The 13,702-nt window shown below is 34.5% G+C and overlaps 2 protein-coding genes across 14 annotated transcripts in view; one reads left to right on the top strand and one right to left on the bottom strand.

Moving 5' to 3' along the window:
* LOC110372893 (kinesin-like protein KIF13A) overlaps nucleotides 1-8,843 on the bottom strand; it is a 114,631-nt gene extending 105,788 nt beyond the window's left edge. For all 13 annotated transcript variants that reach the window (XM_064043662.1, XM_064043664.1, XM_064043659.1 and 10 more), the window contains exons 1-2: nucleotides 8,650-8,843; nucleotides 4,154-4,241 (exon numbers count right to left, since the gene is read on the bottom strand). In XM_064043662.1, the coding sequence (XP_063899732.1) occupies nucleotides 4,154-4,241; nucleotides 8,650-8,704 (143 nt within the window). In that variant the 5' untranslated portion in view covers nucleotides 8,705-8,843. The remainder of the gene's footprint in view (nucleotides 1-4,153; nucleotides 4,242-8,649) is intronic.
* Nucleotides 8,844-9,701: 858 nt separating this feature from the next.
* Nucleotides 9,702-13,406, top strand: LOC110372925 (proteasome inhibitor PI31 subunit). Its single transcript, XM_021329953.3, has 6 exons — nucleotides 9,702-10,005; nucleotides 10,443-10,592; nucleotides 10,871-11,054; nucleotides 12,033-12,123; nucleotides 12,837-12,989; nucleotides 13,204-13,406. The coding sequence occupies exons 1-6, from the start codon at nucleotides 9,862-9,864 to the stop codon at nucleotides 13,334-13,336; spliced, it is 855 nt and encodes a 284-aa protein (XP_021185628.1). The 5' UTR covers nucleotides 9,702-9,861; the 3' UTR covers nucleotides 13,337-13,406.
* The last annotated feature ends 296 nt before the right edge of the window (nucleotides 13,407-13,702 follow it).

The following is a 13,702-nucleotide window of genomic DNA, read 5'->3' on the forward strand; positions in this document are numbered from 1 at the left end:
CGCACCTCCGCTTAAACTATTCATTATTGAATCGATGACTGTCTATTATACAAGGCTGAGGAACTACTTTGAAGGAAGATAACTACCGGTTGTTGAACACCGTGTTAATGTTTAACCTATCTTTCCATAGAAACTTTTTTTAAGTCGTAGCCAACAGTGCAACATAATATGCATGGTACAATATTAGCATTAGCTAACGTCATAATTTTATATCAAAATTAAGAAGGTCAAACCAAATATTCTAACTTGTTTTAATCGTGAAACTTTATATAAATATTAACAATTATTATCGCAGTCTACGATTTAGAGGACGTCGCTCTCACGACCATGAATATCTCCGCTTTTAGGATTTACGTTCAAAACAAATGCTTTCACAACAAATTACAATATATTCCGCAACAGATACTATTGATGGCACATAAACTTTTTATGGAGTTACAAAATTGAGAGATGTAATAAAAAATGGCTCCGCAGCTTCGCAAATAGATCAATGACCTGAGGTTGCTCGCCTCGCGAGATGTTGTTACTTCAGAAATAAGAGTAGATAAGTAATCTGTGTTGTGAATGAGATAAATGCAGACAATACATTTCTGAATTTATTATCAAAAAAATTGCGGTCACGAACCTCCGATTCATGATGCTAAATGAGCAGTAACACTGAATACCTGAATAACGGTAGATACTAAAGTCTAGAATGGACGCGAACCTTAACGGCAATGAGAAGACCCAGACCCGAAATTACAACAAGAAATGAGATTTATTGAATACTCTACTTAACTACTCGCAAATTCAGCGTCATTTTTAAAGCATAACAACAAAATTTGCTGTACGTACTTTTAAAACACCTGACGTAAGAAACTAATTTTGCCGCAAACTCGCCAACCACGATTTGCATAATGCAGGTGGACTGCGTTTTATAGCTCCCATTTCATGTTTTATTTAGTGGATAAAATGCATGGACAATATAATTCATGAGCTACAATGTGTGTTGAAAAAGTTCCTTCAAGTAACTCGGGCTTTACCCGGGCACACCTGGGCTTTAGCATCGCTTAAAGTAGCCTTGCAAAAAATGGAGGCACGCGGTCTTAATACATTTTGTACTCGCTGTAAAACAAATTATACAGGTATTCTGTGAAAATATTATTAACGGTTTAATCATGGTAATGAGCCGACTAATTAGATTCCGCTCCATCAAACACTCGAGAAGAGGCCAAATTAAACACATTCTAATTAACATCGCAAGAGATGTGAGTCTAAAGGAAAATTTCACCACAGTAGACGTGTTCCGTTGCATAAAATCACGGTAGTTACTATTATTACAAGGTACAACAATAGTCATACAAATAAGGCAAATAAAAGCAATTTACTTTATATTCAAATGTCATGTAAAACAGGGCTCGTCGCGAATGTAGGATGAATTTGAAAGCGCGGAGTCCAAAAATAGTCGTGAAAAATATACGAGGCAGAAGTAAACGGCTTTCAAAAGAATTGAGCACAAAACTATCTCAGACTTGCGGAGTTTGAAATGGGACACGCTGTATTGTGGGAACTCACAAGGGATCCCAGTTTTCCGGACTAACGCTCAACTATTACTGCAACGAGCACCATCTGGGAAATGGGTGATACGCGTCACACGGACATTGCCTCTGAAAATGTCAGTTTCTATTTCATTTGCTGTGTGTTCATAGCAGCAAAAATGTTTACCTTTATTTTTCCAATAAAACGTAGTGGAAAACTTGCTGAGCCTTTACTGCAAATTGTATTATCCAGGCCTTGTATTCTCACGATTACCGATAAATATTAATGTTTGTCGAAACTGATACTGTTTTAGCTTTTTAAACAAACAAAATACATTATTATTATTTAGTTGAACATATCCATAGCCCAGTGTTTTAGCTTTTTAAATAAAAAGATTAAATATTTTCTGCATAATCCGAGTGCACCTAAATCGTGTGAAATGAAATGCAAATCTAACCTTTCAGAAAAGCTCAGAAGCCACCGTGGTCCGTGGGCGAATTCAAAACAAAGCGATAGTGAAAATTTAAATTTCAAAAACTTCCACATTGATTTATGTATAAGCGGCCGTTAAACTAAACCTTTTCAATTTGAAAGTTTTATTCAGTGGTTAGATATTTGGAGTAAAGAAAACATATTTGTTTTCGATATTTTTTGGGTGAACTTGCAACGGTGTTAGACTGCTGCGATAATTAAAGCCGTGTCGCCTCTATTAATGCCATTCTTGAAATGAACCTGTATTCCATATCAATATTAGGGGGCTAATCACTAACAAAACCGGAAGCAAATATTATTTTCTTCAGAAATTGTGACAGAAGCGTCAAGTACTTTCCACGTCAAGATAGCGCTTACAGTCTTAGGAAATTCCATGTACTATCAATGAGTCAACAGCCCATATTTAATTCATCAGCTATCAAAATTAATGAGTCATACGTATCATTTTAGTGAAATGTTCATTACCTGTAAGGTACTTATAGTAACCTGGTAACAGTTTATTTTTATGATAAACAATTCTATTTCAAACGTGACATCATTTTATCGTTTCTGCAAATTCCAACTTTTTACACATTCCTTAGTTTAATATTATTGTTTAACGTGTTTAATAGGCCATGCAAATAACTACGTCAGATGTAAATAAATCACGACCTAGATAAACAAAAGGCGTCGCATAATAGTTTATTGCAATAGTGCAAAACAATGTTCCGGTTTAAACAAAATAAGTGCTATGCAAATGTAGACTGACGGAAAAAAAAAACTTGATAAATACTCATTTGGGTTAGTTTCATCACGGAAGAATGAGAAAGAGACTTTTAGTATGTAAGACAATGTAAAATGTAGATACACAATATATGGTTGTACTAAAATTCAAGAGGCAACGTAATTCAAGTTTATATGTATATCTAGAAAGCCCAACTTCCAAGGTTAGGCAGGCGCTAGTAATTAACAGTGAGGGAACAAAACCACGATAAGCTTCAACCGCAAACGCCTTTGTTTACTCCAAATTTTATTTTCGCCTCAAACATTTTTTGTAATTAATTACAGCGCCGAAGTGAGCATCCCTTAGGCAGTTTCAGCAACATTTTGGGCAAGTAATTTCATCTTTCTACATGGAATTTTTAACACGACATTTTATTAAAAATATCTACGTTTATAATGTGGCCGCTTGGTTTTTCTCACGAATTTTATGAGTATTTAATCGTCAGCTAACAAGAACAGCATCATCATTACTTTTACAAATCACGTTTCCTTCAATGTTCACATTTGTTCGTTTTTATGCGCAAGCGCCACTTGCGTAACGCAACCTGCGGCTGTAACGCGCCAATCAGAGCATCTCGATCCGACGCCAGGTATGTACTTTAAGTTACCGCAAATTTGGCAACGCAGTTCAGTTACGAATACCGCATTTTGAAGGAAATAAACGAAAATTCAGTATTACATAAAGAAAAATAGTTCTGAAAGAACTCTTTGTTACAACATCAATATTATGCTAAGCTAGGAACAATGTTTTATCTTGTTAATCGAATAAAGTAGATAATATCTATATTGATAACAAAAAGAATACGTTGCAGTAAGTTGATTGAAGAGCGCATTCGACCTTACTTCAATCTTCCTATTCGCTAAGCTGGTGTTCGCCGTCCATGTAGGGCAAGGATGATTTGTAAGGTCGATACGGAAATACATTTTTCGTAGCGAACACGAAGCCGCTTAATAACATCAGATTACTCACTAATAAAATGATTTGTGCATTGAATATTCAGATAAGATTGCCTTCTAATCGACTTGCAATTTTTAACGATTATCGCTTTAAAATCGGGTGAAGATCAAGGTCCATTCCATTGTCGCTTTTATCTTGTGTGTGAAATTTCACCTCTTTCACCTTTCGTAATTAAATCCGTATTAAGAGGAAACAATAAAATCACGTGTCGTCTGGACCGCAGCTGCCGCATTGAGGGCAAAGAGCGAACAAAATCGGACTTTGTTTCGCGTTGTATTGCAGAAAATTTTGCTGGTATTGAAGAAAGACTTTTTAGTTTGCGACGAATCGTCTTTCGCTGTTGTTACTTTCAGAAGCAATTTAGGGATTCTATGTTACGTTTAATTACTCAAATTAGCAGTACATTATTATGCTAAACCATACCTTTCTTTTTCGTGCGCCGACTGCGGAATCTGCAGAATCGTCTGCTGACTCTCCATTTCCACCACACATTGTGTACCCAGTTCGAGTTCTGAAAGAAAGAAACAAATATAAAACAAACGATTGTTAAAAGAATATCGATCAATCATTACTAAAATATCATGAGGTTGACGAACGACGTTGTACAATGACGTCTCACGATGTAGACGACCTTTTGACCTAATGAGCAAAGCCTACGTAGAATTATTATCGATTTCAGGTTGTAAATAATTTAAGTTTTTACATGTCACAGTACTCATTTTGTACCTCATTCGTGGAGGCAAGAAATAGAAAAACTATTTGACTTTTGAGGATCAAATGAGCAGTAAAGATTATATTATATGCGCCATAATTTGAAAAATATTCCACATATAGGCAAAGTTTCACATAAAACAGGTACAAACGCTATCCTCTGCGATCAATAGAACACCGTACCAGAATTTATTCGCAGCCACAAATCGTGCAAGATAACAGAATGTAATCGAACTAGCGAATTTAATGCCAGGACAGCGGTAACACCTCCCGACTGGAATGCTAATCGCCTTTAATTATTTCGTGTAAGGGTAATGGCAGACCCTGGGACTAATAACGGACTATTTAGTATTCAGCCTATTCGCTAATCAATGGTTATTTGTGTATGTGTTAGATTAGTAACGTAGTTATGTGTTAGTGTTCCATAGATTAGATTAGGTTGTTGTTTACAATGTACATACTTATACTTAGTAATAGACAACAGGAAAATGTTAAGCTATTATTGTTCATGTTCATTTTATAGTGAATGTTAGACACCTTAAATTGATTTATTGTTATGTGGCATTGAATAGTGTCTAGATTGCATTGAATAGCCCTTAAAGCCCTAGCTTTCGTACTTAATGAATCAATAGGTAAGTTATTAATTTGGATCCCCCTAGTTTTAGTCGCATCCTACGGCATACAATCGGGTTTCAATCTAGATTTTAGCAGATATCTTGACTAGTGGTTACACGTTCATTTAAACCAGCTATCCTACAAAGTGAAGCCCTTTCTTGCTGCTTCACTTACATAGGTGCAAATAAAACCTCCAACCTACATAGTACATACGTACTAATTTAAATAGTAAGTACCCAAGCGGTGTGTCAAGCCGAGGTCGGGCCGTACGTCCGTGGCGATGCTCTCTCAAATCCGGTTTTACTAGAACATTTTATGTACGCTAGGCTTATGTAAAGCAAACGGTATTAACTCGGCTAGACGTCGGGACAGACTGCTGTTTGAAGAGTTTACACTTCACACGCAGGGAATAGGTATATGGTTACTTTTTTTTGTAACATCTTGCCAGAAAACTTGAGTTTTAGGATAATTTTAATCTAGCTAAGACTCAGATTAGTAACGACTGAGATTTGATTGTTTGATAATACTTTAGGAACAGAAACAACGGTTTCGACAACGATAGTGTACTTCTCGACTTGTAATGAATAGCCAATGGAAAAGCCAAGATCATCGACTGCCTAGATTTTACCCAATGTGGGGTCGGCTTCCAGTATAACCGGATGCAGCTGAATAACAGTGTTTTTGAGTAGCCGAGATCGTGCCACAATAAATATAATTTTCAACATTAAAACACCGAATTCCTGCGGTAAAAAAGGAAATAGTGCTCATCGAGGCGCTGCGTGTCGCAACGTACAGTCCAGTCTAGAATCGATTTGACAAATTACGTAAAGACGTTTCGCTGAAAGTAGAGCAACGGCAATCACACCGAGGATTTCCACGAGTTTATTTACCATGACGAATGCAAGTGAGCGTGCATTCTTCTACTAAAATGATCTCGCAGTTTACTCAACTATTTACTAACAAAGTCATTCAGACGTCTTTGTCAAGGTTAAATGACTCGTATTGTTATATTTTATGGTTCATCTTATATCAAATTTTAATTACAAATCGAATGATATTGTCGAGTAGAAAAGTAAAACATTGAACAATGCTTGATAAATAAGATTGGAAGCAATTTCAGTCGTCGAATTTCTCAAATATCGCTAATTCTGTTAGAATATCGTATTCCGGTACTTTATGTTACGCTCCGATCACCCAACCGACTGGCGAGGTAATCGATTATTAATATATTTTAATTCAGATAGAATAGACTATAGAACTCATTTATTTTACGTATGTAGGTCGGCCAACTGTTCACAGTGTTGTTATACTGATCCAGACCATCCATTTTCATCATACCCATCCGAAACAGGTGTAGTGCTGAATAAATTATCTTTCCATTTCATGACAAATATAGATTTATCGAAAATCTGTATTTTCCATAAATAAATAATGTGCCTGCGTGAAACTCTGCAAGGGATTGAGTTCGCATTTTTAAGAGCGATAGCATTTATTTAGTAGATAAATAAAATGTAGATTCTGCCTTTAGTTTCATCAGGAATTAAAATGTTTTAAATGAAACCCCCATCTAAAGAATTCAATCTCACTGACAAACTTTCATATCTATTATAATATCAGTAAAATTAATTTTAATAATTTTAAACTAAACTAACGTTGCTCGCAAAACTCATTAGTACGTAAAAGCAGCAAATTTTAAAATAATAATACAGTATATTGTACAATTAATGTAATTACACATACAATTTGGAGCAAGGTTGAGTTATTATATTCAATGAGAAGTATGAACAATTAAATATGTTGAGGTCTATTAAATATCCTGTTTTGGTCTTACAGGCAGGAAAATTATGTTTTATTTACACTTATTTGCATGGATTTATATTTTTGTTGTATGCTCATTCTTAGAAACACTCATTCTTAAAAAATGAGATAATCATGTTTTGATCATGATTTTTTTTTTCCATTTAGGTACTTCATTCTACGGGACAATTGACATGATTCAGCAAATCTTAGTTGGAAATCGCAGTAACAAAAATATACAAATCTCGTTTGTACTTCAATTGTACAATGAGGGTTTTTGAAATTTTTTCTGCCACCGGGTGGCGCCACGTATGCGTCTGGTCCAAACAGCTGTCAAATAGTATGGAATTGTAGGTGCCGAACTTATTGTTTATTGAAATTCTGTTATATTGGAAGTGTTATTGATTTTATTATGGACTACGGTCAGAATAAGGTATCCGAACTAAAAATTGAGCTAAGAGAGAGGGTGCAAAAGTCACTGGTACTAAGGAAAAGCTTGTTGAAAAATTTGTTAACACAATATGATTTAGTTTTTTTTATTTACTCAACCGCAATAGTAAAACAATAATGCAGTGCTTTAATTATAAAATAAAAAAAACACTAAAATCGTTCACTATTCATAGTAAAGATAAGCACTTTGACAGTTATCTGGACCTGACGACTCGGTGCTGCCACCTCGTGGATTGCCATTTTAGAAAACCCTCATTGGAGTAGTAATATTGTAGTTTTGCACAAGATGATTACGCATTAAATTAGGTAATTGATAAAAGTAGAAATAGCTAACTAATTATAGGTTCTATGTAACAAATACATGAAGATGCTGTTTATGTTGAAACTTCAGATATTATCTCAACAAAGAATTCTTTTCCTTTAATTAACACACTAATACTAAAATGAGGCAATAACATAAATGTAAGAGTGACTCATTAATACACTGACAAGGCTACAGGCTATTTTGAAATATGAGCAACTTACTCATGGAAATATATGTATTTCGGAGAATTTGTCTCATCAATTATTTTGAAAATTATATAATAAGTATTTATCCTACTAATAGTGTTATCAAGATAGAGCTATATTTATCATCAAGCTTTGTGGCAGCGAAAGATATTACTGTATGTAGCTGTACTGTATGTGTATATATCTAACATTGAGAAACTTAGTTTTTGGACACTAACAGAGGATCATGAAGAAGACATATCAACCAATTCATTGGATACATTTGAAACACGTTTGAACAATATCATACAATGCATTAAACAACAATGGTTTATAATTAAGTATGTTATCATTTATCAAACAACTAGTTGGGTTTTTACTTATTCAGATAAAATCAGAAGAATATACCAGGATGTTCACTGATGAATAACACTATCTAATCAAATTGACTATAATAAAATCAAGAAATGTTTCATTTAATTCTAGGGAACAAAGGCTCTTTTGTGCAGTTGTAAATAAACAATACTTAGTGCAGCAAAATTGTATTTCTACTTATTTACTACAACAATTTTGAAGTTACATAAAAAATACAACATTCCAGCAAGCAATTATGTTAACAACATAACAAGTTTGTTGAAGGCAGCGATCTTATATCAATTATTTACAGCCGAATTCGAACATAATCCATTCCACTGAAATAATCAATTCTATATAATTCTACTGTAGCGAATTACATACAACTATCAGTTATTTTATCTTGTACGTCTCATGCACAATGTACACAGATAAACTGAAACAACGTAGTCACCTGAGTGATAGCGATTTCTTTATTTATTAGCAAAATGAAACCAGCTTACCTCGCCTGTTAAAAGGACGAACCCGAACGGCTACTTTAATCTTATCCGTGGCCATTTTCGCACTCAAATTACACAAATACAATTAAAACACAACACTTTGCACATAAATGTTTAGTAAATTATTGCACATATTCACCCATATTCTAAAACAACAAAATTCATTATTTCACGTTACGATCACGACGTTCCCGGATTGACACAATCTATTTACTATACTCTATGATTGACACTGTCCGCCATGTTGTTTTTACTACGTTCGATAGTGCTTGACGTGTCTACCTCGGAACACGATATACATGAAATAAACGAGTAAAAGACATAAACGAGTAAAAGTTACAATCGATTTGGAGATAAACAAATGTTATTTAAACCTATCTGTCATTATGTAAAGTACTTTTGCTACTGTATTGTAACCGATTTTAATATTAATTGTGAAGTAACGAATTATATTAAAAAGAAGAAAGAGTCAGCCTTAGAGTTATATTAAATTATTAACAAAGACTCATAATTACTAACTGCTATCTAAAAGGGTTTTGCTCAGGGCACTTGCTAATTTATTAAACTTATTTTGTTTTTTTTCTATTTTTATGTCCGCTGGTAAAATTGATGTTGAAGTTTTCGTATTTGTGTAGAATACATTTTATATTTCTGATACTTGGAAGTTTGAATAGATTGATATCAACTTATTGCCTTTATTTGATATTTTGAATTGAAAACTTAAAAAAAATGTTTCTCGGGCCATCGGGCAAAACAAGTAATTAATTAATTTTAAAATCGATTAAAATATGCATTTGAAGGAATCGATTCTTATCATGTCCATCCCTAAAACTCATTGTTGCCATAGTTAATAATACAAAATATATGTTTTAAAATAAAGAACATTTGTGTTAATCTTTTGAATGAGAATAAAAATAATTAAACCTCATTATTTCATTTACCATGGCGTTCCAGTTTATGTTAATTAAGTCAATTTTATTTTATTTTATGTTTACTCGATATTTTGAAGTTGTGCGTAAAGAAACTTGTCGTGTTTTGACATCTAGCCGGCAACGAAATGTCAGCTTGACATCCAAAGCAAAACATGACGAGGACTTTTCATTTTCTCAGGAATTTATAAAACAAGAAACTTTACAAACAAGTCACATAAGAAAGAATACCCAGAAGCACGTAAGATATTCGTCTCAGGCGTAAAATCGAGAGTACAACTTCAAAATGGCAGCCGATGCACTTTTTGGTTGGGATTTAACTTTTAAAACTGTTGAGAAAGATATCAAGCGTAAATCCGATGTAATTATTGCATTTATACATTGGAACTTATCGAAGAGGGGATTTAGAAGTATTGGAATAGGAGATGAGGTAAGAAATAGCAGACGTTTACTAGCACTATTACGAATACAAGTGACATCAAAACGTTTAAATGAATGAGCATAATAATATGGGTGAGATGTACCGCTTAACTATATTAATAACCAAACCACAACCATCCGTATAATTGCCGGCCATTGGTCAAACCGGTGATTTGACAACAGAAAATGGTTTGGTTACCATACTCAGGGTTAAACTGCACAAGACCACTTACAAAGACCAGTATATTATAATTGCACAAAGTTTCATCTGTGGACCTTAGCCCTAATTTAAAGTATTGACCCTACTGAAATGCGGTATCTTAACTATAGAACGAGCATTTATTAATTTGCTACGTATAACTATTCCTAGTAGGTGAATATATCTTCACTATGAGTTGTTATATTAGCAGATACAGTAAGTAAATAAAATATATTCTTCCTTTTCAGAGGACTTTATCTGGTGATGAAGAGAAAAGCGAGCTGCTACCAACTGGCTGGAATGACAAAGACAACTATGCCCTGAGATATGTTCTTGATAACAAACTGTTTATTCTGCATGGTCTGAGCACTGATGGCAATCTCATTGTCAATCTTATGGTAAATGTATAACTAAACCTACCCACCTAATACTTTGACCATTAGAAAACCTTAACCTCCTTTGCTTTCATTCTGACAAATGCCAATTTATGCATCTGTGGATATCTGACTTGTCATTGTGTTTTGTCCTAAAAAGCAACAATGAGTTGCAAATAGTAAAATGTTTCTTTATTAACATTATTCTGCAATCTCCAAATCATGATCTGGCCAATAACAGTATTATTCTGAAACTATGTTCTAATCAAAGTATTACCTACTTACCTTTAATTCATTTCCAGAGATCTGAAGACTTAGCCGTGTCCAACATAGCAGTAAAGATTGAAGAAACAGTGAAAGACTTATGTGGACCTATTGATAAGATCATGCCAAATCATAAAGAATTAATATATAATGTGAAGAGGGACCTAATTGATACGGTGACCGAGAGACCTACTGCTACTACTGAGACTCAGACTTCTAGGAGTAAGTTACCAGTACCTGTCTTAGTTTATAGTCTTGTCTTCTTCCCATCAGTTATTTAAATATTTGCAAAAGTTTGGCAACAATCTTAAGATCTTAAAACTACTTGTTTTTTATGAGCAATGAAACTACCGATATTAAGTAGTGTGAATAGTGCAAATCTTCAAGAAGAAATATCATGAAAAAACAACACAAGATTTCATACAACGAAAATAATTTAACACTATATATTGATGAATTGTGCTTATTTATCAAACTTGATAATGGCACTCAGTCTCATTTGCAATAACAAAAATAACTGCATTCCTGTTAAACTTGTTATCAACATCATGATTTTTTATAAATAACAAACATTACACATACATATATGTATAAGTAAGTTGTATGTTGTATTTATACATATACAGTGACATTATAAATAATAATAATAAGCCATATGTTTTGATAACTTTCACCTTTTCTAATTAATTCATATCAGGAGGTCAATCCTTCCATGGAAAATAACAGCATCATATCAGTCATTCGAACATGCAACAAGTATCAGGTTTCTTTGGTTTGTTATTGTAAATTCTACAAGTCAAGGAAAACCGGTTATTGTATTGCTCATAAATAATTCGTTTTTGCAATAAATCAGGAGTTTTATTCAGTTGTGGTGTTATGGTCTAACGTTATGTTGTCTCTTAGTGATGTGTTAGTGTTAGTAACACTTGGGGTACTGTTTACCCTGAGTGTCAGAGGTAAGGGGTGTTTCAACTGGATTTTGTTGCCATACAAATTTTACCAAAGTACACTATTATATTAATTTAATGATTTGTGTTTTCATAGATATCAAGTACTTACTTTATATTTAAGCATAAGATTTTGCTTTTTGTTTGGGAACAATTATGCACCAACTCGACTTTTTTGGGTTTAAATGTTTCACCACTCTAAAATAAAGTCTGATTAAAAATCTTCAAAATGTATAATTATTCATTGTTTCAGGTGAATCTACTACAAGAAGGCCGCCCGAAGATCCATTGAGAGTTCCGCCCCGACCCCTGCCGGGAGTCAACCCTGACACTCCAGACCTATGGTACCTTTAAGTAAAGCCCATTGACATTGGCGACACATACATTATCCTAGTGTATAAAACAATAACAACTATTCTTAATTTTAGTACATATTAATACCAAACCTAAGAGTGCTTGACGGTGGACGACAATCACTTAAATCTAAGATCTCTGTTATTTATCAAGTAAACTATGGGAGCTTCAATATGAGATCTCCATCAGTCTATATACCAAACATCAGACCTGGCACTTTGCCGGAGGGACCACCTAAATTGAAGATGAAAAAGTAAATAAGTAACTAATTACATTATTTACCTGTTTATAAGTCAAGCATGTTGTGTATGATTGTATGCATAGCCGCGTATGTGTCAGTCTACATAAAAAAATACATTTTGTTTGAGGTGCGGGAAGTGAAACAGAAATCTGCGCCCATTACAATCAAAAACGGCTTTTGATGAATTTCAAAACCTCTTCTCTTGTTTGCAGATAACTTTATCGTAGCAAAGTTTAATATGTCATTTATTATCATTAGTGTCGATAAAGCTATGTAGAGATTATCATCTCCAGCTGCCCTAACTTTCACAAAATCTGCTTCAATTTTAACACTTTAAAACTACATTCGTTTAGTTTATTCTTCAGAATAAGTTGCAGAATGCTTTATGGTACTACATACTTTTTGCAAGTATATAACAATTATAAGAGTACACAATCTAAATTCTAAAATATTGTTTTCTAGGGGCATGCCACCGCCCCGCCTGCCTAACATCGGCAGTTCCGACCTGGACCCCTTCGCGCCCTCCGGCGGCGGCATGCTGTTCAACCCGTTCGAGCCTCGCAGAGACAGAGACCTGGAAAACCCGGGCTTGGGTATACCTGGAGGATTGCCAAGGTCTGTTCTAATATAACTGCTCCTGCTGAAACTTGGAAATATTCATCATAAATCATTTACGACAAGCCAGATTCATCAAAAATAGCCTAATACCCCTTTTTACATGTACTTATTATTATCTGCGCAGTCTACACGTAGTTCGCTGTAAACTGTACAATACAACTTTAAGAGGATATCAGCCAAATAACATATTTAAAAAAATATATATTTTCAGAGGGGCAGTGCCACCAGGAGCTCGTTTCGATCCGTTTGGGCCCCCCGGTGGGCCCCTGCCGGGCCGCCGGCCTGCGCCGCCGGATGCGGATCACCTGCCGCCCCCTGGCTTCAACGATAATATGTTCATGTAGCAACCTTGCCTATCTGTGACTTTTCATTGTCCACATCTTTATGAATAAAGTTAATTTTGAAATATGTTAACATGTGAATTTTCTTTGTTCGTTTTTTTGTTAGATGCTTTTCCTAAAAGGCACAGGATTTACAAAATAGTTGTTTGTACAGCGGCTGCGCACCTTACTAGGCGCTAATAGGCATTTTCCCATTTAAGTTAGGTCAGCCCTTATCAAAGCTCCTACCTATTAAAAAATGCAGAGTCTGTAAATTGTAAAATCCCGCTTCTGACGTGACATCCGTTACGATTTTTTTGCAGGTCATTGCTAAAAATAGCTTCCAAATTAGTAGTTAATGCTATTACGTAATGGCAACGGTAGATTTTT

Source organism: Helicoverpa armigera, chromosome 3, assembly GCF_030705265.1.
Source record: "Helicoverpa armigera isolate CAAS_96S chromosome 3, ASM3070526v1, whole genome shotgun sequence".
Taxonomy (NCBI): domain Eukaryota; kingdom Metazoa; phylum Arthropoda; class Insecta; order Lepidoptera; family Noctuidae; genus Helicoverpa; species Helicoverpa armigera.

Coding starts and splice junctions, on each gene's coding strand:
- LOC110372925 (XM_021329953.3), top strand. CDS start 9,862: ATGGCAGCCGATGCACTTTTTGGTTGGGATTTAACTTTTAAAACTGTT. Junction 11,055..12,032: donor TGAGACTCAGACTTCTAGGA/GTAAGTTACCAG, acceptor TCATTGTTTCAG/GTGAATCTACTACAAGAAGG. Junction 12,124..12,836: donor CCTGACACTCCAGACCTATG/GTACCTTTAAGT, acceptor ATTGTTTTCTAG/GGGCATGCCACCGCCCCGCC.